The sequence below is a fragment of the Artibeus jamaicensis genome, unplaced genomic scaffold, assembly GCF_021234435.1.
Source record: "Artibeus jamaicensis isolate MK-2021 breed Jamaican fruit bat unplaced genomic scaffold, CSHL_Jam_final scaffold_614, whole genome shotgun sequence".
Taxonomy (NCBI): domain Eukaryota; kingdom Metazoa; phylum Chordata; class Mammalia; order Chiroptera; family Phyllostomidae; genus Artibeus; species Artibeus jamaicensis.
In genome coordinates, this window is record NW_026522050.1 from 4193456 (window position 1) to 4221189 (window position 27734).

The window sequence follows — 27734 nt, forward strand, 5'->3', positions numbered from 1 at the left end:
GAATCAGTAACCGGAATTGTCTTCCTCACTGGTTCCCTTCTGGGCTTTAAGGGGGAGGGAGGGTGTTGCCGATTGGAGAAGGGTGATCTCTGGACCCAAGGTGGTTAATTGACAGGCTACCTGGTGGTTTATGAAACGGCAAGAAAGGGGGCGCTCTATCCAATTATCTTAACCAATCAGATCCATTCTCTCTAGAATTTGAAATATAAATCTTGGGCCTATCTGCAGAAAGGAAAGGGTGATAACACAAAAGACAAAGAATAGAGTCAAGTAAGAAGGATGAATCCTTGAATACAGACCACAGCCCTTGGTCTGCATGCTTATGTGACCCGATGATTTCCATTTTGCAGAAGAAGGTTTGCGTTGCATTTCAGTTACTAGTAACAGTGCTCTTAATTCAACATCTAATAATATTCTGAAACTGTCCTCCTGGGGTCCCATTTTTACAAAGCTGCAATTGTGGACCCCGCTGAGAGGCAAAACCTGAAATGGGATGCAACTCTATACCTTGTTGTCCAGCACAAGGCTCAGAGGAGAGAACGCAAGCATCAGGACCCTCCGTCGCGGGTCATCAGCCTCGTGATTGTGGGCAAGGATGAGGCATAAGGACTCCTGTGATTTTTTTAAAGCACTACCCACGCGGATGGACTAAAAGTGTTATCTAGGGCCTTGGGAAACAGGTTACTCTAGGGGAAACTACTCAGGAGTTGTTTTGCAACGCCTGCCAGTTCCAGACTGACAGGAACGGCCGTTTCCCAGGAGACACTTAGTTCCCTGGTCCCTCCAATCTTGGAGCCACAGTGTCACGCAACTGAGTATTTGGTTAGCGTGGGGGTTCCGCAGTGTGAGCTCAGGCCATCTAGGGCGCCCTCTACGTGCTGGCATTCCATTAGTTTTCCCTTGGGGCCCCTTTTGCGCCGCTTCGAGGCACCTCCCCCAGGCTGAGCCGTGTAAAACAGCAACTCCTGGCCTACCCAGCCGAGAATACGCCGAAGACTTGCGCAGGCGCACTCTTCCAAGGGGGGCCTGGTCTCCACCTCTAGGGCGGTGTTCCCTCCTGGGGGTGGGGCCAAAGGCCCGAGGGGGCGGGGCGTCCGCCGTCCTGGCGGGGTCTCGTGGGCCTCCCGTGGGTGTGGCCCCTCGTGCCCAAGAGTGTGTCTGGTGAAGAGGGCCGGTGTCGCGACTCGGAGGGACGTGAGGTGCCCAGCGCGGTAGAGGGAAGAGCTTGTGGGCCCGGCTCCCAGACCCGGACGTTGGAGGGGAGTCACATCCGGCAGGAGTAGGAGGGCCTTGCGGACCCCGGAAGTGTGGGCGTGGGCTGTGGTTTAACCCGCGGCGGCTGTGGCAGCGGCGGCGGCCGGGGCAGGTGAGCGAGACCCGGGGAGGGGCAAGGACCGGGACGGGGGTGGCGCTGCAATGGCCGCCGGCGCGCCCCCTCCTTCCCGCCTCACTCTGGTAGAGGCCGGTGATTGGGCACGAGGGGCGCGTGACTGCCACCGAGGTCTGGTTCCCCTGCCCCTCGCAGTGGGAGGGAGGCAGTGATCGGAAGGCGCGAGGCGCTGCCCGGGTTAACCCCGCGGGTCGCGCCTCCAGCCCCGCCCCTCTCACCCCCCCCGCGCTTCACCTTCCACGCCCTGTTGGAGCATTTTGCAGGTCATAGTTCTGGTGACGTTAGAGCCAGTTTGCCCATTGTACAGATGGGGCAGCAGGCCCAAGAGTGGAGTCAGCCGGCAGAGGACTCACGGGAGGTGGTGGCCCTGTGGGGTCGGAGGGTCACTCTGGTCTTTGACTCCCTGACGTGTGCCCTTTTTCCAGGGCACTGACAGCATGGGCTTTAAGCCTGGACTCTGTTCTTACACTTTTTTCTGGACCCAGCCTTGGACTGCCCAGCATCACCGACAAATCCTCATCCCTGGACTTGCCGGGGACCGAGGGCATTGGTGTGTGTATGTATGTCTTTGTCCAGTATGGGCCTGATACTTCCTGGGTACAAAGGGCAGTGTGTGTTTATACTACAAATACATAAATAGACTCCTTGACTTACAACAGGGTTGAGTCCTGATAAACCCATCGTAAACTGAAAATAATTCAGAATGCATTTAATACACCTAACCTTCTGAATGTTGTAGCTTATAGACTAGCCTACCTTAAATGAGCTCAGAACTCTTAGATGTTAGCCTACAAGTTGGGCACAGTCATTTAACACAAAGCCTATTTTATAGTAACCTGTGAATATCTCATAATTTATTATGCATATCACTATTATACCATCATAAAGTCGAAAAATCGAAGTCGGGACCCTCTGTATCTCCAGCAGGTGCCTGGTTCCCCCATGTTCCCTCCCCCACAGCCAGTGAGGTGCTGATTTCCCACTTTATGGGCGAGGGAAGAAGTGACCTGGGGCTGTGTTGTGTGTTACTGGCAGAGTTCATGGTGTATGTCAGGGTCTCAGCCCCTAACACAAGTCAGTGCTTTCTCAGCCACGCAGTGTCTGGACTCACTCATCTAAGTAATGCCCACCTTTAGCTCTGGAAACTTCACAGAGTCACTTCCCTTTGCTTCAGCAGTATCCCAGAAATCCTGTCGCTGACTCAGGCCTTTGCCACCCTGTAGACCGGGCTCCCTGCCTTCTATGCAAGAGTCTTATTTCCTGCTGGTTGACCTACAATGCTGCCACCTGACTCAGGTCTGCTACTGTCAGCCCTTGAGCTGGAGGTGATGGTGACTGAGGGATTTGGGATGGAAAGCCTTTTTTTTGGGGGCTGTCGTCCAAAGCTGCAGCCCTGTAGAGGACTGCCCATGGTTCTGGATGGGAGTGACGACTTGGGGCAAAAAATACTAGATACTGAAGTGAGAGTCTTTGTTCTTGTCAGCTGTAGTATCCAGAAAAGCTTTTTCCCCAATACTATCTCAGAAATGGGGTTCGTAATTTGTAATTTCCATTAGGTAAAACATTTTTATTATAGATTTATTTCATCGTCTTGGCAGATACTGGTGGCAGTTTTTTAGGTAGCAGTAACTGATTTCTTGTGTGGCTGCGTGTGCTTTTGGCATTGTTGAGAGGGCTTTGTGAACGTGCTGAACTCTGAGAACACCACAAGGTAGGTGCTGATCCCATTTAACAGGTGAAAAGTGAGTTTGGGAGATGGTAGATAAATTGGCTAGGGTCACATAGCCAATTACTCGTTACTCTCATTTCAAAGCTAATGGGTACTTGCTGGACCTTAAGAATCATCTGTGATGCTTACTAAAAATCCAGAGCCACACATCTGGAGATTCTTGCTTAGACTGCCTGTTGGGGGTTCCAGGAATGTATAATTTTAACATAGACACTGGGCGATTCTTACATAATAAGGAAGGTTTGGGAAGCACCTTACCTGAAGAAGTTTGTAGATATGCTGAGCTTGGAAGTGATAGTTTTCCTAGGGAATCTTGTTTTCTTTTTCCTATTGCCTTGAAATTGACTAATCTGACCTAAATCCTAAAAGGGCATGGGTGTGACTAGCCATATGAATCATCTTTGGACACTGTTGGCCAGTACATGTGGGGTTTTTCCAGACTGACCTAATCAGGTCTTTGAAGGCTTTGTTTTAATCTGATTGAATCTCTGTTGTTTGGAAATGCTCTTAGTTTCTGCTTAGGGTCTGGAGTTTTCAGAAGATTGTGTTTTGTTCCCGGAAAGTTGTCTCTTATCAAAGAGATCTCTGTAATAGCCATGGTCTCTGAGGCTTTGGGAGCCGTGAAGGCACAGTTGCTTCACAGGTGCTTGCTCCATGGCACTTCTTTCACCACTCACAAGTTTTTCCCTTTCACAAGTTTGCGAAAGACTTGGGCAAACAGCAAACAGGTTTGTCGTGATTTGTTCGGGGCTGATGGAGCGGGCCCCTGGGGCTTAGGATGGGCTGGAGATGAGAGGAGAGAGGAGGAGAGACTCACCCATGTATGATACACAAATAACCCAGGTCAGGTACGCAGAGCATGGAGGACATACAAGTACTTTTAGTCCCAGCGCTAATTTATCTGTTCCCTCTTCAAGTAGCAAAAGAGTCAGAGTCAGCATTATGGTGTTTATTCTCTTTCCAATAAATACTGAGTTCTAGTTTAATTTCTTTGTAAACAGGGGACGTATTTCATATGATTTGAATTGTTTTGACTGAGACTTGTTTTGTGGCCAGGATATGGTCTACTTTCATAAATGTTCTGTGAGCACTTGTGAGGAATGCATTTTCTGTTGCCATTGAGCTGAGCGTTCTGTAAATATTACGTCAAGTTGGTTGGTAGTGCTGTTAGAAGTCTGCTGTGTCCTTACTCCTTTTGTTTCTACTTGTTCTATCAGTTATTGAAAGAAGGGCATCGAAATGTAACTATAATTGAGGATTTGTCTATTTCTCCTTGTAGTTTTATCCGTTTTTGCTTCCTGTGCTTTGAATGTCTGTTACTAAGTACATAAATATTTTAGAATGTTATGTTCCTTTGATGAATTGACCTCTTTTATCATGAAATGTGTTTTTGCTCTGAAATCTACTTTGTCTCATTCTAATATAGTCATTCACATTTTAAAAAACTAGTGGATTAATATCCAGAATATATAAAGAACTCCTACAGCTCAATAACAGCAAAGCAACTTGATTGAAATGGGCAAGGGACTTGACTAGACAGCTCTCCAAAGAAGATATACAGATGGCCAGTAAGCACACGAAGCCGTGCAGCATCACTTGTCGTCAGGGAAATGCAACTCAAAAGTGACAATGAGGTACCACTTACACCATTGAGGATGGCTGCTATCAAAAAAATTAGAAGTGTTGGCCAAGTTGTGGGGAAATTGGAACACTTATTTATTGCTGGTGGGAATGTAACATATGCAGCTGCTGTGAAAAACAGTGTGGAATTCCTCAAAAAATGAAGTATAGAATTGCTGTATGATCCAGCAATTCCATATCTGGGTGTACATCCTAAAGAGGTATAAGCAGAGCCTCAAACAGATTTGCACACCGATGTTCATGGCAGCATTATTCATAATAGCCCAATGGTGGAAGCTGCCCAAGTGTCTGTTGACAGATGAGTGCGTACATACCTACGATACACTGTTACTCAACTCTAAGAAGGAAGGGAGTTTTGACATTCACTACAGTGTGGATGGAACTTGAAGAAGTAAGTGAAACAAGCTGCTCACTAAAGGAGAAGCAGTGCAGGGCCTGTCTTCTGTGGGGCTCCTGGAACAGTGACATCGACAGAGACAGGAGGAAGAGCGGTGGTTTCCAGGCCCCGCGGGGAGGAGGGAAGGGGCACTTCTGGGGCAGAGTTTCAGTTGGAGATGATGGAAAAGTTCTGTAGGTGGATGGGGGGCGATGGTGGTACGAGAGCGTGAATGTACTTAATGCCACTGAGCTGTACCCTTGAAAATGCTTAATTAAGGCAGTAAATTTTATGTATGTTTTACCACAAATAAAATAATGATGGGAATTTTAAAAATTAGTGCTAGCACAATATATCTTGTTACATACTTTCACTTTTAAACTAGTTGTGTCTTCGTATTTAACAAGGATCTTTTGTTGGTAGCATATAGATGGGTTTTGCATTTTGTAAAACCCAATTTTACAATCTCTGCCTTTTAATTGGGATGTTTAGACCATTTAGGTGTAACATGATTATTAGTACAGTTGGGTTTAACTCTTTCATCTTGCTATTTTTTTTTCAATCTGTGCCATGTTTTTTCTTCCCATTTTCCTTTTTTTCCTGACTGGTTTGGGATGGAGTCACTTTTATGATTATATTTTGTTTTCTTTATTGGCTTATTTGCTATAATGCTTTTTTGTGGTCGCTTTAAGGTTCATGGCATGCATGTTTAACTTGTCGCAGTTTATCAGGAAGAGGTATTGTACCGCTTCACATACAGTACAAGAATCTCACAGTAATATGCTTTCATTTACCCCTGCCTTAATAATGTTATTGTCACAATTTCAGTTCTATATTGTTATAAATCCCACAATATGTTGTTATTTTTGCTTTAAACAGTTATTTTTTTTAAAAGAGATGAAAGAGAAAAGATCTTTTATATTTACTTACCATGTTTATCATTTCTGCTGCTCTTCATTCCTCTGTATAAATCCAGATTTCCAGTTTGTTTCATGGCCCTTCCGACTCGAGGGCTTTATGGAATACTGCTTGTAGTGCTGGTCTGCTGGGGTTGTGTTCTTTCATTTTTGGATGCCTGAGAAAGTATATTTCTGGCATTTGTTTTTGGAAGGTATTTTTCTCTGGGTATAGAATTCTAGATTTATTATTTTTCTTTCAACATTTAGAGATGCAGTTGCAGTGTCTTCTGGCTTGCATTGTTTCTTGTGAGTAATTTGCTGCCATTCTTATTTTTTTGTTCTCATAATGTGTGTTTTTGTCTTCTGGCTGCTTTTCTTTTCCTGTTTTTATAAAGACATGATGTAATTCTTTTATTTTATTTATTTATCTTTTAAGGGAAAGGGAAGGAGAGAGGGAGAGAAACATCACCTCCCCTCCTCACCCCCGCCAGCCCATCACTGGTTTTAAACACTTTAATTACGTTGTACCTTGGTGTGGGTACATGTTTTCTTCATGTTTCTTGTGCTTAGGTTCATTGAGGTTTTTGGATCTGTGGGTTTTTAGCTTTCATGCAATTTTGGAAAATTTTCAGGTAATAATTCTTCAGATGTTTTCTGTATCCTCATTTGCCTTTCCCTGGTGACCCCAGTTACATATGTATTACGATGCTTAACGTTTTTCCACCGCTCTCTGATGCCCCTCATGATTCCCTGAATATTTTTCTCCTTGTGGTTTGTTTCACATCATTTTAATGCTGTTGCTTCAAGTTCCCTCATCTCTTCTGCTGAGTCTGCACTGCTGTGAGTTCCATTCAATGTACTTTTTATCTGAGACATTGTAGTTTCCATGTGTAGAAGTTTGATTTTGGTTTTTTATGTATTCCATGTCTCTACTTAACATGCTCAATCTTCCCTTTAGCTTCTCGAAGATATGGAATATGGTTGTAGTAACCATGTTAAAGTCCTTGTCTGCTACTTCTGTTACCTGTATTTCTGAGTCTGTTTCTATCGATTGATTTTCCTCCCTCATTACGGATCATTTTTATTTCTTCTCTGCTAATTTTTGACTGTGTGTCAGAAGTTGCAAATTTTAACCCTGTGGGATGTTGTATATTTTTTGTATTTCTGTGATTATTCTTGGCATTGTTTTGGGACACTTCTAAGTACTTGGAAACAGTTCAATTCTTTAAGTTTTGTTAGCTGGGATCAAAGCAGCTCTTAGACCAGAGTTAAGTTTTTGCACTACCAAGGCAATACCCTCTCCAGTGCTTTATTATGTCTTGTGAATTATGAGGTTTCCCCACTCCGGCTGGTGGGGACACAAATTGTTTTTGGCTCAACTTGAGGTCTAAAGGTTGTTACCTCTAATTCTGATGATTCCTGTCTGTACTCCGCTGAAAGCTGGAGGGGCCCTCTGCAGAGTTCTAGAACTGTCTCTTTGTGCAGCTGTCACCTTTCTGATACTCTGCCCTGCGAACTCTGGCTCCTGGAGCTTCTCTGGACCCCCAGCTCTGTCTCCCCAGCTTGAGGAGACTGTTGGGCTCTACCTGGCTTGACCCTCCCTGTGCCATGGTTTGGAAACTTTCTCTAGGCAGTAAGTTAGGGCAGTTGTAGGGGCAGTTGTTTGTTTTCCTCTCTGAGGAATCCCCCGTGCACTGCTTGACTCATTGTCTGAAAACTGTTGTTTCACTAATTTGTCTGGTTCTCAGTTTGAGGCAGGGGAGTAAGTCTGGTCCCCCTTCCTCTGTTCGCCGGAAGCGAAAGCCCCTGTCTAGGTAGCAGTCACTGAGTGCCTTGTGTGTGCTAAGCATGGACCTGGGTGCTAGAATGCAGACATGAGTGAGACATGGGCTGCGCCCTTGGGGAGCTCATGTTCTTGCTGGGTAAAGATGCTGATTCCTACATGGTGAATGCTGTGTAATATCTACAGAGCACCATGGAGGGCAGGATGAATGAATTCTTTGGGAGGAGCCAGGAACGCTTCCCAGAGGAGCTAACATTTGAAGGATGGGCAGTCATTTTTAAGCTGGAGAAGGCATATTCCAGGAGGAGGGAACGGTAAGAGCAAAGGGCAAGAGCAAAGGGAAGGAGGCAGAGCTCAGGATTCTTTGAAGGCAAGGCTCCTATTGTATTGATCATTATGTAGATGGAGAACATTTGTTAAGTGATTTGGAAGCCTGCTGTTTGTTCTGGGAATAGAAGGCAGAACAGAAAGAGTGGGGATGGGGTAAGCATCCCATGAGGGAGTGGAGGAAGATCTGGCTGAGAAGGGAGGCTTGGGGTCAGCTGATCCAGGGCCTTATATGCCAAGCCCAGGAGCACACGATTTCGAATGTCATTCCAAAGCACTGGGGACTGTGGAAGGTTTTAAGTAGGGACACAGAAGTGCTGATTGACCATTCCCTAGTGATTACTGGGGTGTGGGAGGGGGCGGGGTCTGTTAGAATCAGGAGGGCAGGTCTGGAGAGGCTGGCTCAGAGCAGACATCCTGCATGAGGATGAAAATGAGTCCAGAGCTCAGTGCTGCGTCTGGCGTTGCCACCTCTTGCCTGCTGGATAATGGCCTTCCTGGAGTTCTGCCTGAGTCAGGAGCAGATATAAGGAGCCTCTGGCCTGGTTTGTTGTTTTCTGTGGCTACACGATTGCCCTGAACCCATCGGCCTGCCTCTGGTGGACTGGGAAGTTTTTTGGCTCAGACACCAATGGCAGGGGTCGGGTTCTATTGCCATCTCACTTTATACTGGCCTGGGTGACCCCACATCAGTGAGAGCCGTGAGTGTGACCACCCTGGGCTTTAAACAGATGCACCTTGATAGTTCCCTGCAGATTCCTAGATATTTGTCCTAAGTATGCTTTTGCCTTGACCTTAATCTTGATCCTTCCTAAAGGGATGTTTGAACCTGCTAGCTCAGCTTACTCCGTACAGATTAGTGTGGGGTGAGGGTGGAGGACTGATGACTGCAGATCGAGACCCTCCTGAGTCATCTGAACAGTTGGGACAGAGAAACAAGTGGAAGTTTGGTGCGGAGCAGCCTAGGGTCAGAGCCATAGGCCAGAGAAGGAAGAGGCTTTGCCAAGTAGGTGGGTTGTGCTTCATTGTCAGGAAGTTTCAAGAACGGGCTACTTACTAAATGACCTGTTTCTTGGCCGTCATACTGACTGACGCTGAATGCTATCGATCTGAGTTACATCCAGCCACCGGAGTCCTGTCGCTCTGTTGACTGATGCCATCCCCGGAGGGATCTCGGGTTCTTTCTCTTCAGGGTCCACGTGGGAAGTGCTTGAGTTGCAGAGGTAGGAGTGGGCTGAGAGCGTGAGGTCAGCCATGGCGGTGCAGATGGTGACCATTCATTTCACTCTCACAGACACCCTTCCCTGTAGGAGAAACCAGGGGACGGAGAGCTTCCGAAACCTGGCCCAGCTCCCAGCCAGTAGGGACTGAGAGCGCAGGCTGTCTGCTTTCTAGACTCTGAGCTTTCAGTCACTGGGCTTCCCCTGCAGGGCAGAGGTGGGAAGGAGGGGCTGCTCCCGGTGCCACTGGGACATCTGGGGTTCCAGGGTCCTGTGCGCCTGGCCCAGGAGTTTGGTCTTATCCTGAGGGATGGTCAAGGAGGGTAGGTGCCAGACTAGTACTTGTTGAGGACAGAGTTATTCTGGGTTCGGAACATCAAGAGGCCCTGGGCCTTAGGAGTGTAGTTGAAAGATAGGAGCAGTAACCACTATTGATTAAGTTTGTACCCGGAGCCAGGCACTGTGTTTCATGGACATGGACTTAACGGAGGCAAGAGACTGTGCGGTGGTGAAGAGGGTGGGCTCCAAAGCCAGGCTGCCTCGGGTGAGATTCAGCCTCTGCAACTTCTCTTTGGCTCAGTTTTCTTGTCCATCAAATGAGGAAAACCAAGGCATATACAGTGGTGAAGGGCCATTGTGAGGGTCACACGAGCTGCTAGGTAGAGAGTGTCCAGAACAGCGCTCTGTGGGTAGTGAGTGCTGTGCACGTGAGCTCTGGTCACAGCCACCTTTGCTGTTTCACTGGTGGGGCCCAGGGGTTTGGGCAGGGGCACGGTGGTAGGTGGTGAGGCCTGATTCCACCCCTGCCCTCAAGGATTCAGCAGCCCCCAGCATGCCACCCCGCTTCCGCTCTGCCCTCCCTCCGCCTGCCGTCTTCTCTTCTGCTCCTTCTCCGTCCTGAAAGTGCCTGCCCACCCTCCAGGTGTCCCCTCACCTGTGCTGCTTTCCTTGCTCCTTCTGCCTAGACTTCATCCTGCCCCACCCATGCTCTGTGAGTACCAGGTAGCATTTCCTCACTCTGCGCTTTGGGTGGGTGAGACCTGGCAGCTGAAAGGGAGTAGAGCAGGGGTGGGAGGGAGGGGGAGGGGAGCTGGGCCGGTGGCCAGGCTGGGAGGGTTGGGACAGCAGAGGTGAGGGGTTGGGACAGTGGCTTTCAGACCATATCTGGGGAGGTGTCTGGGGAGGAGCCCTCCTGAGGGTCCAGGCTTCTCCCTCTGTTACCACAGGGCTGTCCCTCTGCCCCTCCGCCCAGAGGATTTGTTCTGTGCACTGAGGGCTTTAGAGTAATGGGTGATGTTTGGAAAAAGCCAAAAATACCCTCCTTTAGAAAAAATGTTGAGCCCCGGCCAAATGGCTCAGTCGGTTGGAGCATTGTCCTGTGCACCAAAAAGGCTGCGGGATTGATTCCTGTTCAGGGCACATGCCCAGGTTGCAGGTCTGATCCCTGGTCAGAGTGTGTATGGGAGCCAACCAATCTGTCTCACATTGATGTTTCTTTCTCTCTCTTTCTCTAAAAAAAAAAAAAAAAAAAAAATTGAAAATTAGAAAAACAGCAGGAGTGGCTACACCAAGTGGGGACAGAGCATGGAGGTGGCATGTCCTGGCACTGTGTCCTGACTGCCCCCGCTGGAGGGATAGGCGGGAAGTAAAGGGAGGGGGGAGGGAAGGGAGGACTAGCTTTAGGGAAGGCAGAGGGAGCGGGCAGGAGTGTTGAAGAAACTAATCCGGGTGGTTGGAAGGAAGAGACCCTGGAGGTGGGAAGACGAGTTTGGAGTTTGTGGAAGGACAGGGATGGAGGCACTGGAAAGACCGTCACGGTGACTGGATAAAACCTGGTCGAGGGCGGGGCCTGTGCCTCGGAGATGGCCCGGGGGTTGGAAGTGAGAGTCCTGGTGGAAACAGGTGGAGGTCAGCTGGGAGGAGTATCTCGTTTGCAGAAAAATCAGAAGATGAGGGCATCCCCCATGTAGTATGGTAACAGGGCTCATTATTCCTGAGAATTCTCACGTGAGGGCCTGCCTCTGGGAAAGGGGTCAGTCGGAGTTACTCAGTGCACTCCAGGAGCATTCTGTTGGTCATGTAAGCATTTATGTGCAGGTGACAAGGCTTCGGAAACCTTGTCCCGAGAGATTGTACAGTGCCCCCCTGAAGACGTATGGGCACGCTTACACTTGGGGACCTTGGCTCCCCTCCCCCCCGGGACCTGAAGAGCCATCTCAGACCGGTGCCCAGAAAGGTTGTCAGGCAGCATTTTACACAATAAGCTGTGGGAGGTGTGAGCGTGTGGGAGTTAATGCCACCTAGCACCTGCTCGGTGCTTTTTCTAGCACCTCCAGAGACTCTCATTTAATTCTCATTAAGTCCTCACAGCAACCTGATGGTTTTGGCGAGATTAGCCCCATTTTACCAATGAGAAACAGAGTAAGAAAAGCTGAATAATTTTTTTTAATCCTTACTCAAGGATATGGTTATTGATTTTAGAGAGGAAGGAAGGGGGAGAGAGAGAGGAGAAAAAATCAGTGTGAGAGAGAACGTCTCTCAGCTGCCTCCCGTATGCCGTATGCTCCCTGACCGGGGATTGAACCCACAACCTAGGATGTGCCCTTACTGGGAGCCACCTTTTGTGTGCAGGACGGCGCTCCAACCAACTGAGCCGCCCAGCCAGGGCAGAAAGATGGACTAAGTGGCCCAAGTTTAAGTAGCTAGTAAAAGGTCGTGCTGGGATTAAATCCAGGGCCATTTGTCTCCAAAGCCCTGAGCTCTTTCCACTACCTTTCCTGCTGTCCTAACCACTTAGCACTGGGGGTGGAAGGGGGCCCCAGCCCCAACTCTGGACACTCCTCGGAAGGACTGAACACTGAAAAGGCCTCCCTTCTGGGGCTTGCCTTTCGGAGCTGCAGGATGGGTGAATTCGGTGGTGTTTTGGGTCACGTGAGACTCACATGATGTTTGATTTTTTTTATGGCCTCCTGTGTGAAGTCAGGTCAACAGCCTGATACTTGGCTGCGTGGCTGGAGTCATTTGGAGGAAGAAAAATAGATCAGATCAACTAGTATGTCCTCATTAAGAAGCAAGATTAGGAAGTGTGCTCCGGCACCCACAGGTGTTCTCTGACATGAGCAGTGGGATGGGGCCAGGGTTATAACACCCTGGGGTTGATTTGTGCAGGTTGCTATGGTAACAGCTTTCCTACGCCACCATAGGTGGATGTGGGGAATTTGCAAGAAACCCCAAGGCCTTTATAACTCCCCCTACCAGGGTAATTTCAGGCTTGGAAGTAGTTGGCAAGGAAGTGGTGTCTGGTCACAGTGAGGAGGGGACTGGAGCCAGAGAAAGCAGGCACACTGGCCCAGCCACGGTTCCGTGTTAGAATTCAGTGATGGCGGTCGTTTTGCTTGACTCAGTGTGGAGCCCCAGGGGTGTCTGGAGTCGCCCCTAAGATTTCCCTCAAGAAGCAGAATTATGCAGTAATGCCTGTTCAGTGGCCGGGAGCCTGCACAGCCCTGTTCATCTGAGGCACGCAGGCCCCACGTGGCATTGTCCGCCGACTGCCCATTTGCTGGAGAAGGAGACTAAGCCTAAGGGACTCGATCAAGGCCACCCCGCTAAATTGCTGCGGAGCCAAAGCGCAAAGCCGGAGTGTCTGTGCCCACATACTGTGCTTGTCCCCTCTGCATTCTGGGCGGGGAGAGCGGACTTTACCTGTTTTGAGGTGGGGGGCACCACAGACCATCTCTAGGACCGGCACGCCTTACTCCAATCTGAGCAGCCTGCATGTAGAAAATGCTGCGTTTACTTTCATTTTTTTATCCCCTCCACTCCTGAGTTTCTTCTTTAAAGGACCTGATATCAGTCGAAGCTGTTTGAATTTTGAGCTGAACAATCCTGGCAAAGATCCTCATTGAGCAAGATCCACCAGTACATTGCTCCCCACCGACCCCATTAAGGACAGACCCGGGAGGCTGCCTGAGTTTGAGCGCTCACCAGCCTCACGTAGACATTCTGCAGCCACTTCCCCTGCCTCCCCAGGGCAAGAAAGGATACTGCCTCTGGCGTAAATCCACTAGGGTACAGTGTCCTCTCCTTTGAGCCTCTTATCTTCCGCTAGATCACATTCCCTGTGTCCAAGGCATGTGTTAGTCAAGATGCAAAGTAATGGAAAGCAGTTGAGATCCAGAGTTGCCAGCAGCAAGGGCCAGTGGCCAGAAGCTTTGTTTTTCAGTACATGCGTTGTAGAGGCCCAAGGGCACAGCTGTGGAATGCAGGGCTCCTGGAATGTGGCACCTGGCTGCTCTGTCCTCCCCCCTTCTTTGCAGAATCCACTCCCCTGGCAGCAGTCTCTCTTGGAGGACATGTCGATTTGGGGTTTAAACCACAGGCCACCCAGTTTCTGACAACTTTGAATTGCCCACTGGAATTTAAAAATGGGGAGATGGCACCCAGATCTAGATTTTGAGCTTTCTTTGGAGACCGGCCCTCCTACCCCCAGGGGGTGCATGAGCTGGGCAGGAGCCTGTGCTTTGCGGAGGGAGACACTCCCCGCCCAGAGGCTTGGCCTCTGATGCACCCGCCTTGTCCTGGTGGGTGCAGGGTTTGTGACTTCCGTGATCTCTGGCGGGGATGTGAAAGCTGCAGAGCAGACAAAACAAAACAAAGTGAAAAGGAAAAAGAAAGAAAAGAAACATATTTTTTCCCCCTCTCAGGGCTTGGTATCAAGGGATGCACGACGTTGTCCCCTCATGACGGAGGGAACACAGGTTAGCCCCCGCCTTCCCTGTTCACCTTGTTCCCCGGCTGGTCTCCTTTGAGTTGATGGTGTCGCCTCCAAAGGAGGTGTTGTCTTTTCTGTACCTGTGAGTGTTATGCGGCCTCCTGCCTCCCTCACCAGCCTTCTCCTCCCATCCACGCTCCCACGAGGGCCCTGTTGTCGTCTGCCCTCCACCCTTGGACTCCTGTCCCAGTGCGAGCAGCCCCTTTGGCGAGGCCTCAGGGGCTGGGCGCACACCCAGCCCTCAGAGCTGTCCACCTCCCCGCTTCTTACTCCACGGCCCCCGCTCCCCCGGGACGCCCCTCTTACCACCGTCTGCTTCTCTGTTTTGCTCTCTGAAACAAAACTGAATTTCTGGAGAATTTGCTTGTTTTTATATTTTAAGGCTGTGCCTGGCCTACAGTAAGAATTCAGTAAATACTTATTTACACCTCTCTGCCCCCACATACCCTTCCTCCCTTTCGGTGGGTTCTTATATGGTACTTGGCATGTAGTAATGAATAAGCAGGTGTTTGTCAGTAAACGCATGAAGAAAGGAGTGAGGTGCGGAAGGTGGAAGAAGCCCTGCTCTCACATCCCCACGTCCTGGATGACGCGCGTACCAGCTGACCCACTGGTCCTCGCCCTCCCTGCCCCTGTCCGCTCTTCTGCAGACGTCGTTAGGGGCTCTGTGTGCCACTGGGAATACAGTGGTGAACGCGCCATTTCCTTCCCTTTGTCCTCTCATCTCACCCTTCTTTCCTGTCCCCTCCTTCCAAATAGCAGACTCCTGACACTGCCCCACCCCTGAGTACCCAACATCCTCCTGGGCACCTTGGTAAGTGGAGGGGCGTCCTGGTCAGGCCTGGGTGCTGGGGTGGGGTGGTGGGAGGTGATTGGGCTTGTCAGGCCCTCCAGACACAAAACCTCCTGGCCTCTGGGCCCCCAGATGGCTGCTCAGTAACCTCCAGTTCTCTGCATCCTGACGTCCCAGGGCGTTGTGGCCACTTTGAGTAGCACTGGTTTTGATTTTTCCTGCCACATTGGGTGACTGGGGGGCAGAACACTTCCAGCAGCAGGGGCCTTGGGCAAAATATTTTCCTGTTCCTTTCTCCTTTTCCAAATTAAGAACCCAGAGAAGTGTTTGCTACTTTCAGCCTCCCTGGTGACTCTGACTTCTGGAAGAAAGGCACTCCCAGCTTCCGGGGACTTCTCACGGGACAGGCATTTGCCTGCTGCAGTTTGAGATGTTGTCAGTGGGCCAGGGTAGGGGAGCTGGTTGCCGGGGGGGGGGGCGCCCAGGGGCCTGGGGCTTTCAGACCTGCAATCTTGTTATCTTAAACTATCCTCCTGACTGCCCCTGAGGGGCGGGGGGACGGTGGGGCAGGTGGGCAAAGGTGCTTGTGAAATTTAAATACTAAACGGCTTACGAGACCTTTTGCAATACATGGCAGTGCTTTCATCATCTCTCTCCGGGCCTCCTTTCTGAAATCGGGGTAATTAAGCCTTGTGTTCACTCTACTTACTAGAGCGGTTTGGAAGCCAGCGATTTTTCCGCTGGCGTGCTGCAAGAGGCACTCTGCTGTGCCCCCAGAATCTTTAAAACATGCAGTACCTTTTTAAAAGATTCTTAGGGCACACCAGAGTGCCTGTTGCAGCCCAAGAATCTTTAAAATATGCAATACCTGGCCTTGGCCGGGTAGCTCAGTTGGTTAGAGCATGGCCCCATGCACCAAGGTTGAAAGTTCATTCCCTGGCCTGGGCACATACAAGAAGCAACCAGTGAATGCATAAATAAGTGGACAACAAATCGATGTCCCTTTCTCTCTGTCCAGAAAAAAAAAAAAACAAAGAGAAACATGCAGTGCCTGACTATTTAGTCAGGGGCACTGACTTCTTTTCCCCTTAGATTGTCAAGTAAAACAATGACAGCAGCTAACACAAGAGTGCCATCTGGTGTGAATGAATCAAAATTAGGCCTATTTTTTGGTCAGAATGGCAGAAAGTATATATTTTGTGGGATGCCAAAGAATTTTAGTAGTTCATTTCTATGTGCCATGAGATGACAGGTTGGAAGTTACTGATGTAAGTTAATGGGAGAGATTGCAGAGGGCTCTGATCTCAGAAGAAAGGGGCCCGTGACCATCAGGGATTGTTTAGCCGTTTTACAGGCAGGAAGAAGGAGCCCCTAGAGAATGTGGGCGTCTGTGGGTGCGGGGTCCCGCACACCTCTCCTGCCAGCAGTGCCTTCTGAGGCGCTGTGAGAGGGGGCGACTGGCTGGTGGGGCCCAGTGGAAGGAGCAGCAGGCCCCAGAAGTCTGGGGCCCCCTCCTTTGTCACCACAGGCAAGTGGCACGCCATTCTGCCATAGTTTCAACACCTGTAAATTGGGGAGTGTTCGTCTTTGCCAGCCAGGGAGTGCCTCACAGAGGGGAGGTCCTCCCTGATAGTCCTCACAGAGGGGAGCTAGAACCTCCTGTCCCTTTCGTCTCCCGGGTTCCACACCCCTGGAGCTGGGATGTCAGGTTTTCCACGCAGAATGGAATCTTATTCCCAGTGAGGGAGCACGTTGGGGGGCCTGATGCCAGGCATGGGTGGTCTAATTAGGACAGCAGTGTGTTTCACTCATGGCCCACTTTGGGGAGAATTGTCACTGTCTAAAAGGCAACGGGACTCTGGATCAGCAGGTGAACGTTACAGGACTTTTGCCACAGGGAGTTCAAGGCAATGAAACAGAGTCAGGAGGGGTGCGTCAGATTCCAGAGAAAGGTTATCATTTGGATGGTGGTCGGAGGGCACTGGATCTAAGGGGGCTGTGTGTCATGGTACAGTGGGCTGCACACTTCAGTGCACCCCTGAGTGATCCAGGGTACTCGCTTGTTCATTGATTTCTTGATCGGCCACTATTCTTAACACAGGGAAGTCTTTCTTGCTTAATACAGGGTATGGAAGAAGTAGGTTTATAGTTACAGGTGAAACAGAGTTTATTCTTGTGTTATTATTCATTATTCATTAGAGTATCACAACTCTAAACCTACTTTTGCCCACCCCTGTAATTACAGTCACTTATTACCAAACTTTGGTGACAAGTTACGTCCTTGGTGCTGCTGCTGCTCCTTTCCCTGTCCCTCTCCAAAGCAGCAGCAGCAGTAGCCTCACACAAGTTTTAGCAACATCAGGTCCCGCCTTGGGCCACCTGGGACTTTCAAGCCCAGCAGAGGTGGCTTGGGAACTTAGCTTTCACAGACTCATCCACTAAACCCCATGTTCACTACAAGTTCAAGAAGGGTGGACATACACAGCAGATCCACAGAGGTGTCAGTAGTACCCTTTTGTCAACCCCAGCGGGAAGACAATTCAAGATGCTGTGAAATACTCAAATGTTTTACAGAGATTTTATTTTGGTGACTTTACTGTGATCAAAACATATCCCTTTTGGGGGGGAGGGGAATAGTGGCTGGTGGGAACCAGCCAGGTGGCTGTAGGCTGGGTCCCCATCAGTCAGTGCCTCCTCTCAGGTAAGCGCTGGTGCCTGCCTGGTCCACCCACACAAGCTGGATTAGAGGCACTGAAGGAAAGTGCACTTGAGGTCCCGTCAGAGACTCTGAGCCCCTGCATTTCCGTCCCGCCTCTGAGGGACAGGTTGACAAAGCCCTTCCGCTCCCCATCCTTGCCTTTCCTGTCAGATGAGGTCACACCCACCAGATGAGGCCAGGAGCACTAGAGTTCCCTCAGTTACCAGAGTAAAGTAAGATCACAGATGCAAAGCTAGTTTGACCTGGGTGGCTTCATTATTGTAACATCATTGAAAATTAAATTAGGACCTCCAGTCAAGACAGAGGCATAGGTAGACATGCTCTGCCTCCTTGTGCAACCATAGAAAGAATTGCAACCAGATTTCAAAACATAACACCCAGAACTGTTAGAAAATTGAGCTGTATGAAGGTCCAGCAACCAAGGATTTAAAGAAGCCACATTCATGCAGATGGATAGGAGGAGCAGAGTTGCAGAGATGGAGAGGAGGTGGTGGAATGACGGTCCCACATTCATGTTTGGTGGATAAAAATCAGGAGGGATAATTTGGGAGTGAGTGATCCATCCCCAGGCCAGACTGCACAGCCCAGGATTCCAACACCTGGAAGATAATCCCTATTACTTCTGGGTGTAAAAACCAGGAGGGGTTGGGGTGGCAGAAGGAACTGCTGGATTTTTGCAGCTTAAGGGGCCTGCAGAGATGTAGAACAACATACAGAAACCCACCCACTCTGGGTTTAACCACCAGGGCAGCAGCTGGAAGGTGCCAGTTGCATATGGAAAGTGATAGAAGTGACTGGAAATGGGGCAAGTGCTGGGCAAACCTCCAGAAGCCAGGCAGCAGCTCTGTCCCCTCTCTGAGTCATCCTTCCTCCCCCAACAGAGCCACAAAGTGGTGAAGTGAACTGGGTTGCCCCGCCCTGGCAATTATCTGAGACTCTGCCCCACACAATTTACTACTAAGACGGGGTCAGAGCAGTTCTACCTAATAATGCAGAGAAACAAACACAAGGAGGCTGCCCAACTAAGAAGACAAAGAAATACGGTTCAAACAAAAGAACAGAGCAAAACCCCAGAAAAAGAACTAAGCAAAATGGAGGTAGCCAGACTGTCAGATGCAGAGTTCAAAACACTGGTGATCAGGATGCTCAGAGAGCTGAGTACAGCAACAATACAGAGGAAGAAATGAAGGATACACTAAGTGAAATAAAGAAAATCCACAGGGAACCAGTAGTGAAGGGAAGGAAGCCGGGATTCAAATGAACAATTTGGAACATAAGGAAGAAAAACATTCAACCAGAATAAAAAGAAGAAATAACTCAAAAAAAACCAAGGATAGGCTTAGGAATCTCTGGAACATCTCCAGATGTGCCAACAGCCAAATCATAGGGATGCCAGAAGAAGAGGAGGAGCAAGAAATTGAAAACTTACTTGAAAAAATAATGAAAGAAAACTTCCCTAATTTGGTGAAGGAAATAGACATACAAGTCCAGGAAGCACAGAGAGTCCCAAACAAGATGGACCCAAAGAGGACCACACAAAGACACATCATAATTAAAATGCCGAAGTTTAAAGATTAAGAGAGAATCTTAAAAACAGCAAGAGAAAAGCAGAGTTACCTACAAAGGAATGCCCATAGCCTATCAGCTGATTTCTCAAAATAAACCTTATAGGCAAGAACGGATTGGCAAAAAGTATTCAAAGTAGTGAAAGCGAAGACGTAACATCCAAGATTATTCTATCCAGCAAAGCTCTCATTTAGAATGGAAGGGCAGATAAAGTGCTTCCCAGACAAGGTAAAGTTCACCATCACCAAGCACTTATGTGAAATGTTAAAGGGCCATATCTAAGAAATAGAAGATCAACCATGAACATTAAAAAGGCAACAAACTCACAACTATCAACAAGGGAACCTAAAAAAACAAAAACAAGTCCCAAGCAAACAACTAGAACAGAAAAAGAATTGTAGGTATGGAGGGTTATCAGCTGGGAGGGGGCAGAGGGAGAATGGAGGGAAAAGTACAGGGATTAAGAAGCATAATTGGTAGGAACAAAATGGACAGGGCCATGTTAAGAATAGCATAGGAAGTGAAGCCAAAGACCTTACTTGCATGACCTATGGACATGAACTAAGGGGGGGAGGTTGCTGGAGGTAAAGGGGTACTGGGAGAGGTGGGGCAAGGGGGAGAAGTGGGGCGAGGGAGGGGGGAAATTGGGACAACTGTAATGGCATAATCAATAAAATATACTTAAAAATTAAATTAAGACCCTTGGAACCCTGGCTCAGAGCATTGTTTTGCACACCAAAAGGTTGTGGATTGGTTCCTGGTCAGGGCACATGCCTGGGCTGTGGGCTCAATTCCCGGTGAGGGAGCATATGGGGGCTCACATGGGAGGCAGACAGTTGATGTTTCTCTCCTTTCCTCTCAAAAAAAAGATCAGTAAACATATGTAAAAAATGTTTTAAGAACCCTGGAGATTCTAAAGTTCTGGGTCTGGAGGAGGTCTTAGGGCACTGGCTCTCCACCGGGACTGCAGGTGAATCTGATGGACGTGGTGACAACTGCCCTGCCCCTCACTGGTAAGGGCACGGCCCCTTCCTAGCCATCTGACTCTGGGCTAGTACAAGATTCAGTGAGATAATGCAGGCGGAGCTCGGGCTTAGCAGGAGACCTGCCCTGGGACAAATGCTGGCAGGAGACCTCAACACCACAGAACTTACTTATTCCTGAGGTTTCCACAAGCCCCGAGCAGAGCTGCAGTTCCCCAGGACTGGCACCAGCTGTCCCGTCAGCCATGCCCCATGGAGGAGTCCCCAGCAGGGACTGCACAGCAGGCAGCAGGCAGCATAGCCTCGGGCCGCAGACTCTGCGTCTTTGGGTCTTGGGACATCGTTCACTCCTAACATTACTGAATTTCCCAGAGTTTGCATCCATGTGGATTTTAGCTGTTAATATTCACTGTGTTAGAAACCGAAAGTGAGGAAATTTTAAAACACAACTCGCAAGCACACACTTTGGCTGCCAAAATAATCACGTGATCATGTGCCAGGTACCCTCTGAAAGCTCCTCTGTATGCAAGAAAGGGAATAAAAAAAATAATGCTTGGGATCGTGAAAGTCATTCTGACCTCTTGGACAGCCTCAGAGGGGCTTAGAGACTGCCCCAGGGTGCTGGGAACACACTTGGAGAGCCATCAGCCTAGAGTGTAGGAGAATAAGCCCTGGAGCCAGACTGCCTGGGTTTGACCCGCTGGGCCACACCAGCCGAGCTGTTTAACCTCTCTGCACCTTAGTTCCTTATCTGTTAGAGCAGCCGCACCTGGAGCAGCAGAGCCAGCGCTACACAGCCTTGGCCATTACTGGGACCCTCACAGCCACTTTCCTTCAGTGCCCTGTTCGGTGGCAGGCCCCTGCCTGGGTGGCGTAGGGCTGGGCACACAGCTGCAGAGCCCCAGCAAGCTGGGCCATCCTGGAGGCCTTAGGAATAAGTAAGTTCTGAAGCATTGCAGTCTCTTGCTGGCACTTGTTCTAGTTCAGGCCTTGTGCTAAGCCAGCACTCTACCTACTGAATCTCACTGAACCTTGCACGAACCCATTTCACAGATGAGGAGCCTGAGGCTCAGGCAGGTTGCACTTGGGCAGGGTGTGGTAGCTGGTAAGTGGCAGGGCCCGGGACTCAGACTCCGTCTGTCTGGCTGACCCTGGGCTCCCAACATGTTTCCGATCTTCGAGACTTATATCAGAAAGCTGCCCTGCTCGTCCTGCTCCTGGTGGGGCACTGGGCCTCTGAAGCTCGGCTCCTCCCTCGGGCCTGTGCAGTCTGCTGCCCCCTGTGCCAGCTTTTAGACCACAAGTTCGGGAGCAGCAGGGGGAGGTGTAGACAGGGTGCAGGTTTCAGTTTTGACTGCCATCCGCAAGTGGGAGGACTGCCACTTCACAGGATTAAGAGGGATAGCACGTGTATTGTAAAACTCATTCTTTGGCTCTCAATATCCAGTAGCCTCCATTGTCACACGACTAGCAAGGAGCTATCTACTGTCTTCCTCAGACTCTGGCCCTGGATCGGTTGCATCAGCATTTCCCAGGGAGACCCTGCATTTCCGGGCCCCTCCCTGGCTTGCCTGGCAGGTGGGGCTCAGGTGCACAGTGAAGCCTCGCATTCCATCCTTGCAAGGTTCGGGGCTCCATTCCACCGTCAGTAGGCACCACCGGACGTGGTGGTGACCCTGTTTGGGTAGCACTTTATCAGCGGGTGGCTGTATCCAGGCACACCTGTTTTATTGTGTTTCAGAGGTGCTGTGATCTTTACAAATTGAAAGCAAGGTCCTCCGCCGGCAAAAAGATTAGGACTCACGTTACTGTGGCATTGGCTTTACTGCAGTGGTCTGGGACCAAACCTGCACGACCTCCCAGGTCTGCCTGTGATCTGTCTAGACCGGGATGTTCTTGAGCGTGGGAAGGAATAGCTATGCAAGGAGGTGAGGCGTAAAGCAAGACTTTCCTGGAAAATGGGGGATAGGGTGGTCAATATTTATCAGTTTCTCTTCTCGGCTCTCAGGGCCCTGGGAGATGCCTCTTTTTCTATTACAGATGGGGAGACTGGGACCCAGAGAAGGTTGCTTCTGGCTATAACTTTGGTGCTGGATTCCAAAACGCCTCCTTGGCCGAGTGGCAGGTGTCGGCTCCTTGGAGGCTGGCACTGGCGTGGGGTTATGGGGCACTTCAGATCTCCCACAGTGTCAGAGTCTTCAGAAAACTAACACCTTTGTAATGATAAAACCAACGGTAATGCTATCAAACGCCTATCTGGAAAAGATAAAAACAGATAAACAGAGAGGGTCCTGGCAGCAGAAAGGGAGTGAGTACTGGGTGTTTGTGTGCATGCTTTCTCTTCTTGGTCCCTGGGGTCTGGCTGTGACCCCTTGTCATACAGACAATCTGTCAGTGTCCCCCGGGCAGAATGACAGAGGGAGGGGACTGCTGAAACTAGCTCTTTGTCAAAGCGGACATTCTATTCAGGTCGGTCAATTTCTTTTCCTCCTGATTGCCCTGGAAGCCAATTTGTCCATTTTTTCCCCGTGGTGATGAGGATGGGGACGTGAATGTGACAGTCCAGTTTTGTGGCATGTGGGGAGGATGGCAGTTGCAGAAAACACTGAGGGGACTAGAGGCTGTCAGCGGCCTAAATACAGCCTGCAGCGGCCCTGGTGTGTGAGGCGGGGTCTGTCTCTGGTGCACACGGAAATAGACGCCTCCCGGAGTGGCTGCTGTCTTCAGGGCCCACGGGCCGCCTTGGGCCGGTCTCTCCTCCTGCCCTTTCCATCCGCTCCTTGGGCAGCTTCCTCCGTGTTCTCCTCCTGGCTGCCGAGTGCTTTCACGTGTCCTGCTGTCCAGGGTTTGGACGGAAGGAGCAGCTCCTTGGTCCCTGGGGAGGGGGGCAGGCAGGGTGGCAGGAACACACTGAATGGGACCCTTACCCCTCCCTGAGCCACCCCCTCGAGGGAGGAAGCATCCTCCCAAAACTGTCTTTCACAGATGATACAAATGGCTCAGGGGTCCCTTCCCCACGAGCTTCTCCTCGTCACGTCAGAATCATTCTGTGGTTACAGGGCAAGATGGAGACCCTGAAAGACAAGACCCTGGAGGAGCTGGAGGCCATGCAGAATGACCCGGAAGCCATTGACCGGCTGGCCCAGGAGTCCCCCGAGGTAGAAGCAGGCTGTCGTGGGGCCCAAGAAGGGAAGGGCCTATGGATGGGACTGAGGCACTTGAGTTCGGGTCCGGTTCAGCTCCCTTTCCTATGGCCTTCCCCGTGGTTGGGACCCACAGAGATTCCTCTGAGGTGTCAGCCTAGTTCTCTGGCCCTCGGGGGCCCTAGGGGGCAGTGCTAGGGAGTCTGGGCCCTCATTCGAACCCACACACTGCAGCAGTTCCGCACTGTTGTTGCAGCCTGAGTCTGGAGGCGGTTTCTAGAAGCCATGGTACCGTTTCGTAGCTGCCTTTCCCCGGGGCCTGTGGCCCTGCACCTCCAGGAGGAGGCATTCTCGGGCTGGGGCATGGGCCCATCTGATTGATCCGTATGCAGCCATTCCATGGGGTGCCTGGTCAGAGTGCTTGCTCAGCGTTGACCCCAGGTCCATCTGACTCTAGCTGAGGGCTCAGTGTTGTTGTGGTTGCCTACGGTGGGCAGTGAGTCCCAGAAGCCCCCAGACTAGCCTGCTGTGTGCTGAGTGGTAGTGGGGATTCTTATGCTGAGCACCCCGTTCTTTAGGTCCAGGACCTACAGCTGGAACGGGAGATGGCGCTGGCCACCAACCGGAGCCTGGCCGAGCAGAACCTGGAGTTCCAAGGTCCCTTGGAGATCAGCCGCTCAAACCTCTCGGACAAGTACCAGGAGCTCCGGAAGCTTGTGGAGCGGTGCCAGGAGCAGAAGGCAAAGCTGGGTAGGGGTGGCCGGACCCCGGGAGGGTACTCTGGGGGGCTCCAACTCAGGGGCCGCTCCAGGTTGGACTGAGAGAGCTGATGGAGTAGCATGGAAGGTGCCGACTGGTGTGGCTCAGTGGGCGGGGCATCATCCCGCAGACCCACAGGTCGCCGGTTCGATCATCAGGGCACGGCCTGGGTTGCAGACCAGACGCCTACGTGGGGTGCATGCGGGGGGCAGCTGAGTGATGTTTTTCTCGCATGTCAACGTTTTTCTCCCTCTCTTCCTCCTTTCCCTTTGCTCTGAAAATAAATAAAAATAGCTATTATTAAAAAATAGCGTGGAAGAACAGATGCCCTCTCCCTTCCTCAGGGTGGGAGAGGGCCAGCAGTTACTGTGGGTCACCACGTCCCAGCCCTGTGCTAAGAAGCGCTTTACGTGCACTTTTGTCCTTATGGCCACAGAGGGCTGGGTCCTGCTGTCGCTCTCACTACACAGATGAGGCCCAGGGTCCCAGAGCGTGACCAAGGTCGCACCGCCAGCCAGCAGTAGAGCTGGGATTCGAACCCGCAGAGCCTGCGCTGCCACTGTCAACTCAGCCAGCTCAGCTTCGGCAGGGCTGGCCCGGCCTTCTCTGTGCCGGACCACTGTCTATGGAGGTGGCAGGGGCTGTCCGGGCGTGACAGCGAGGAAGAGCGGTGCCCTGCGGGACCGAACGGGGCTGGGCTCGGCCGAGCTCCTCTCCACTCAGGAAGGCGACCTGAGGGAACCGCCGCAGGGGTGTGGCGCGGCCGCAGCACACAGGGCCCTCGGGGGGCCTTGGCAGGGACCTTGGCCTCCAACTCTGAATCCTCCTGAAACGTCGGCCTTTCTACCCTCTGTTCCAGAGAAATTCTCGTCAGCACTGCAGCCGGGGACCTTGTTAGACCTTCTGCAGATCGAAAGCATGAAAATTGAAGAAGAGTCAGAGGTGAGAGGGTCATTGGCATCCCCTCTTCCTCCCACAGCGTCAGCCCCTGGGGCAGAAGCCATGTCATGAGCACCGGGTGTCTGCGGAGGGTGGGACAAGGGCGCATTAGTAGGTTGCAGAGGTGAGTGGCACCCGGTGTCCCAGCAGAGGCCCTTTGGGATGCAGAGAACAGGGACCCTGAGTGGCCGTGGGCGGCGGGTGGGCAGGCGGCTCTCTTCCGTCTTCGGTCTCCGTGCTCTGGCCGCCCAGCAACTCAGCAGCCAGTGTTCATTGCTTAGGCAGTAGCCACGGGGCCAGGCACAGTGGGCCCCCACAGTGGGGGCAGGGACGGCAGTGTCTGCGACAGATGGTCCCTGCCCTCCAGCAGCTGATACTCTGGTGAGAAAGGCAGAGTGAACCGCCGAGTGTGTGTATCGTGTGTATCGGCAGTGAGGAGCCAGAGAGGGCAGCGGCTGCCTGGGGCAGCAGAGGTGGGAGGGCCATGGCTGATCTGTGACCTGGGGGACCAAGGGTGTGCTTGTTCCCAGCAGGCCTGTATTGTCACCTGACCCATGTCTTCCAGGCCATGGCGGAGAAATTCCTGGAGGGTGAGGTATCCTTGGAAACATTCCTGGAGAACTTCTCCTCCATGAGGATGCTGTCCCATCTGCGCCGGGTCCGCGTGGAGAAGCTGCAGGATGTGGTGAGGAAGCCCAGAGCTTCCCAGGAGCCAGCTGGTGACGCCCCTCCTCTCCGCCCACCTCTGCCTTCCCGCCCAGTCCCCCAGGCCACGCCCCCTGTGGCCGAAGAGCAGCCACCCCCACTGCAGGCACCCACAGGAGTGCCTCCCTTCCCCTTGCCCTATAGCCCCTCTCCCGGCTTGCCAGTGGGCCCCACCGCCCAAGGCCCGCTCCAGCCGGCCCCCTTCCCGGGGGTGTCCCCGGCCTCCCTTCCCTACAGTGGGCCCTTGGGCCCCCCATACCCATCAGCCCAGCCAGGACCCAGGGCTGCTGCGGGCTACTCCTGGTCCCCACAGAGGAGCCTGCCTCCCCGGCCTGGCTATTCTGTGCCTCCCTCTGGTGCCTCTGGCCCCGGGTACCCCTTGGCGGGGGGCCGGGCTCCCAGTCCCGGTTATCCTCAGCAGCACCCCTACCTCTCGACAGGAGGCAAACCTCCTTACCCAACACAGCCCCCGCTCCCAGGCTTCCCAGGCCAGCCCCAGCCCTCAGGCCCCCCTCGGCCTCCCTACCCCCCTGGGCCAGCTCCCCCGTATGGGTTTCCGTCACCTCAGGGTCCTGTTTGGCCTGGGTATTAGACAGGGTCCTGGCCCTAGGCCCTTCCCTACTTCCGCCAGTACCACACCTTTGGCCCACCTTCTGCTGAGATTCGAGGTTAGATTGGAAGTGGAGTCGGCACTCTCCGTGGACTTGGGGCACCTGGCTGGGAGTCTACAGGCCCTGCTTGTCACGCGCTTACCGGCCTCCAGGAGGAGGACATGCCTCCTTCCAGTGACTGCCTTAGCCTGTCCAGTGCCAGCCAGGCTGGGAGCACAGCGCCTCTCTGTGGCTGTCTGCACGAGTGAGCTCTGCGTCCGTGACCGGCTGCTGTGTCTGCGCTCCGGGACATCTGAGCCCAGTGCAGTCCCGTCTCGGTTGCATGGCAGCTGGCGGGTCCTCCTGCCCCTGCTCACCCCCCTCCCCTGGATGTGGCGTATTTGATGAGGTGCCTGCACCAAGGGACGCAACTTTTTGTGTCTCTGGTCTATTCGAGGATGTCCTGCCCAGCGCACCATGGCCAGGGCGAGAACAGAGGGAAGATGCTTCATGACTTTCAGTCACATAAAAGCCATAACTGAACTCTGATGAGCCTGTGTCAGAGAAACGTGCTGTCTGCTGGTTTGATTAACAGCATCAGGGCCAGCGCAGTGAGAAGACAGGATTGTGAAGGTGGACCCCAGACCTGGCTCGCTCTGGTTGGAAAATCTGGGGGTGGTCACCTCCAACCGTCTGGCTGGATGGGAGAAGGTAGCTCTGGCCCAGGAGACTGTGGTCACATCGGGGGTCACTTAGGAGCGGAGTGCCAGGTCGCCTCCCCAGCCGCCCCTCTTCCCTGGGGCCGTCCCGCCGGTCCACTCCGTGAGTGCCTTGAATCTCCTTTGCAGCAGCCCCTCCCTCATCCCTTTCCTCCGGCTCCTGGTGTACCCCCCCCCCCCCAACATCCCTCCTGAGACAGACATCAGAAGATGCCCTGACAGTCACCTCCCAGTGGTGCTTCCTAAAACACCGTCAGTGTGTCGGAGTCCATTTCTTTGCATCTCTCGTCTTCAGAATGTAAAGGGCAGGGACGGTGACTCCGAGCCACACACAAGCAGCCCCCAGCACACTGGGGGTTTTGAGCACTTTCAGTGATAAAAATGACAACGGACCAAAGGGGGCGTGAGGAACGAAGCATTAACTTAGCTGTTGCTGATGTGAACCAGGTCCCAAGGGCAGACCCTGGAGCTGCTACCGGTTAGGGAGTCATATGTGCCTTGAAACGTCCACTACACGAGCACCCAGAGTCTGGCGGCCGACAAGGGAACCCGACCTGGTGCCTGCCCCCCGCAGCCTGCGTGCCGCCAGTGGGCGTGCGGACGGGCTCGATGCGCGCCGTCGGTCCCTTGCCAACTGTGCTTGCTTCTCATAAGTTATTTATAAAGAGAAATCACCAATGGA

General features: G+C 51.7%; 1 protein-coding gene across 8 annotated transcripts; it reads left to right on the forward strand.

Annotated features, from left to right (window-relative positions):
- Positions 1 to 1063: 1063 nt before the first annotated feature.
- Positions 1064 to 27734, forward strand: VPS37C (VPS37C subunit of ESCRT-I). 8 transcript variants are annotated; one of them, XM_037137783.2, is made up of 6 exons: positions 1064 to 1366; positions 1816 to 1946; positions 23257 to 23355; positions 23919 to 24090; positions 24959 to 25041; positions 25604 to 27734. In XM_037137783.2, exons 3-6 carry the CDS (start codon positions 23263 to 23265, stop codon positions 26333 to 26335), a joined length of 1080 nt encoding a protein of 359 aa, XP_036993678.2. In that variant the 5' UTR covers positions 1064 to 1366; positions 1816 to 1946; positions 23257 to 23262; the 3' UTR covers positions 26336 to 27734. The 8 variants fall into 8 exon arrangements, with proteins under 8 accessions (XP_036993678.2, XP_036993674.2, XP_036993673.2 ...); XM_037137779.2 differs by having other exon boundaries at positions 1816 to 1940; XM_053659155.1 differs by lacking the exons at positions 1064 to 1366; positions 1816 to 1946 and adding exons at positions 14086 to 14950; positions 15242 to 15378.

Bases quoted from the DNA above. Each gene is read 5' to 3' on its own strand.
- VPS37C (XM_037137777.2), top strand. From the start codon at position 2,633: ATGCAAGAGTCTTATTTCCTGCTGGTTGACCTACAATGCTGCCACCTG. The intron at 24,091-24,958 runs GTAGGGGTGGCC...CCTCTGTTCCAG, and splicing joins GGAGCAGAAGGCAAAGCTGG to AGAAATTCTCGTCAGCACTG. The intron at 25,042-25,603 runs GTGAGAGGGTCA...CATGTCTTCCAG, and splicing joins AAATTGAAGAAGAGTCAGAG to GCCATGGCGGAGAAATTCCT.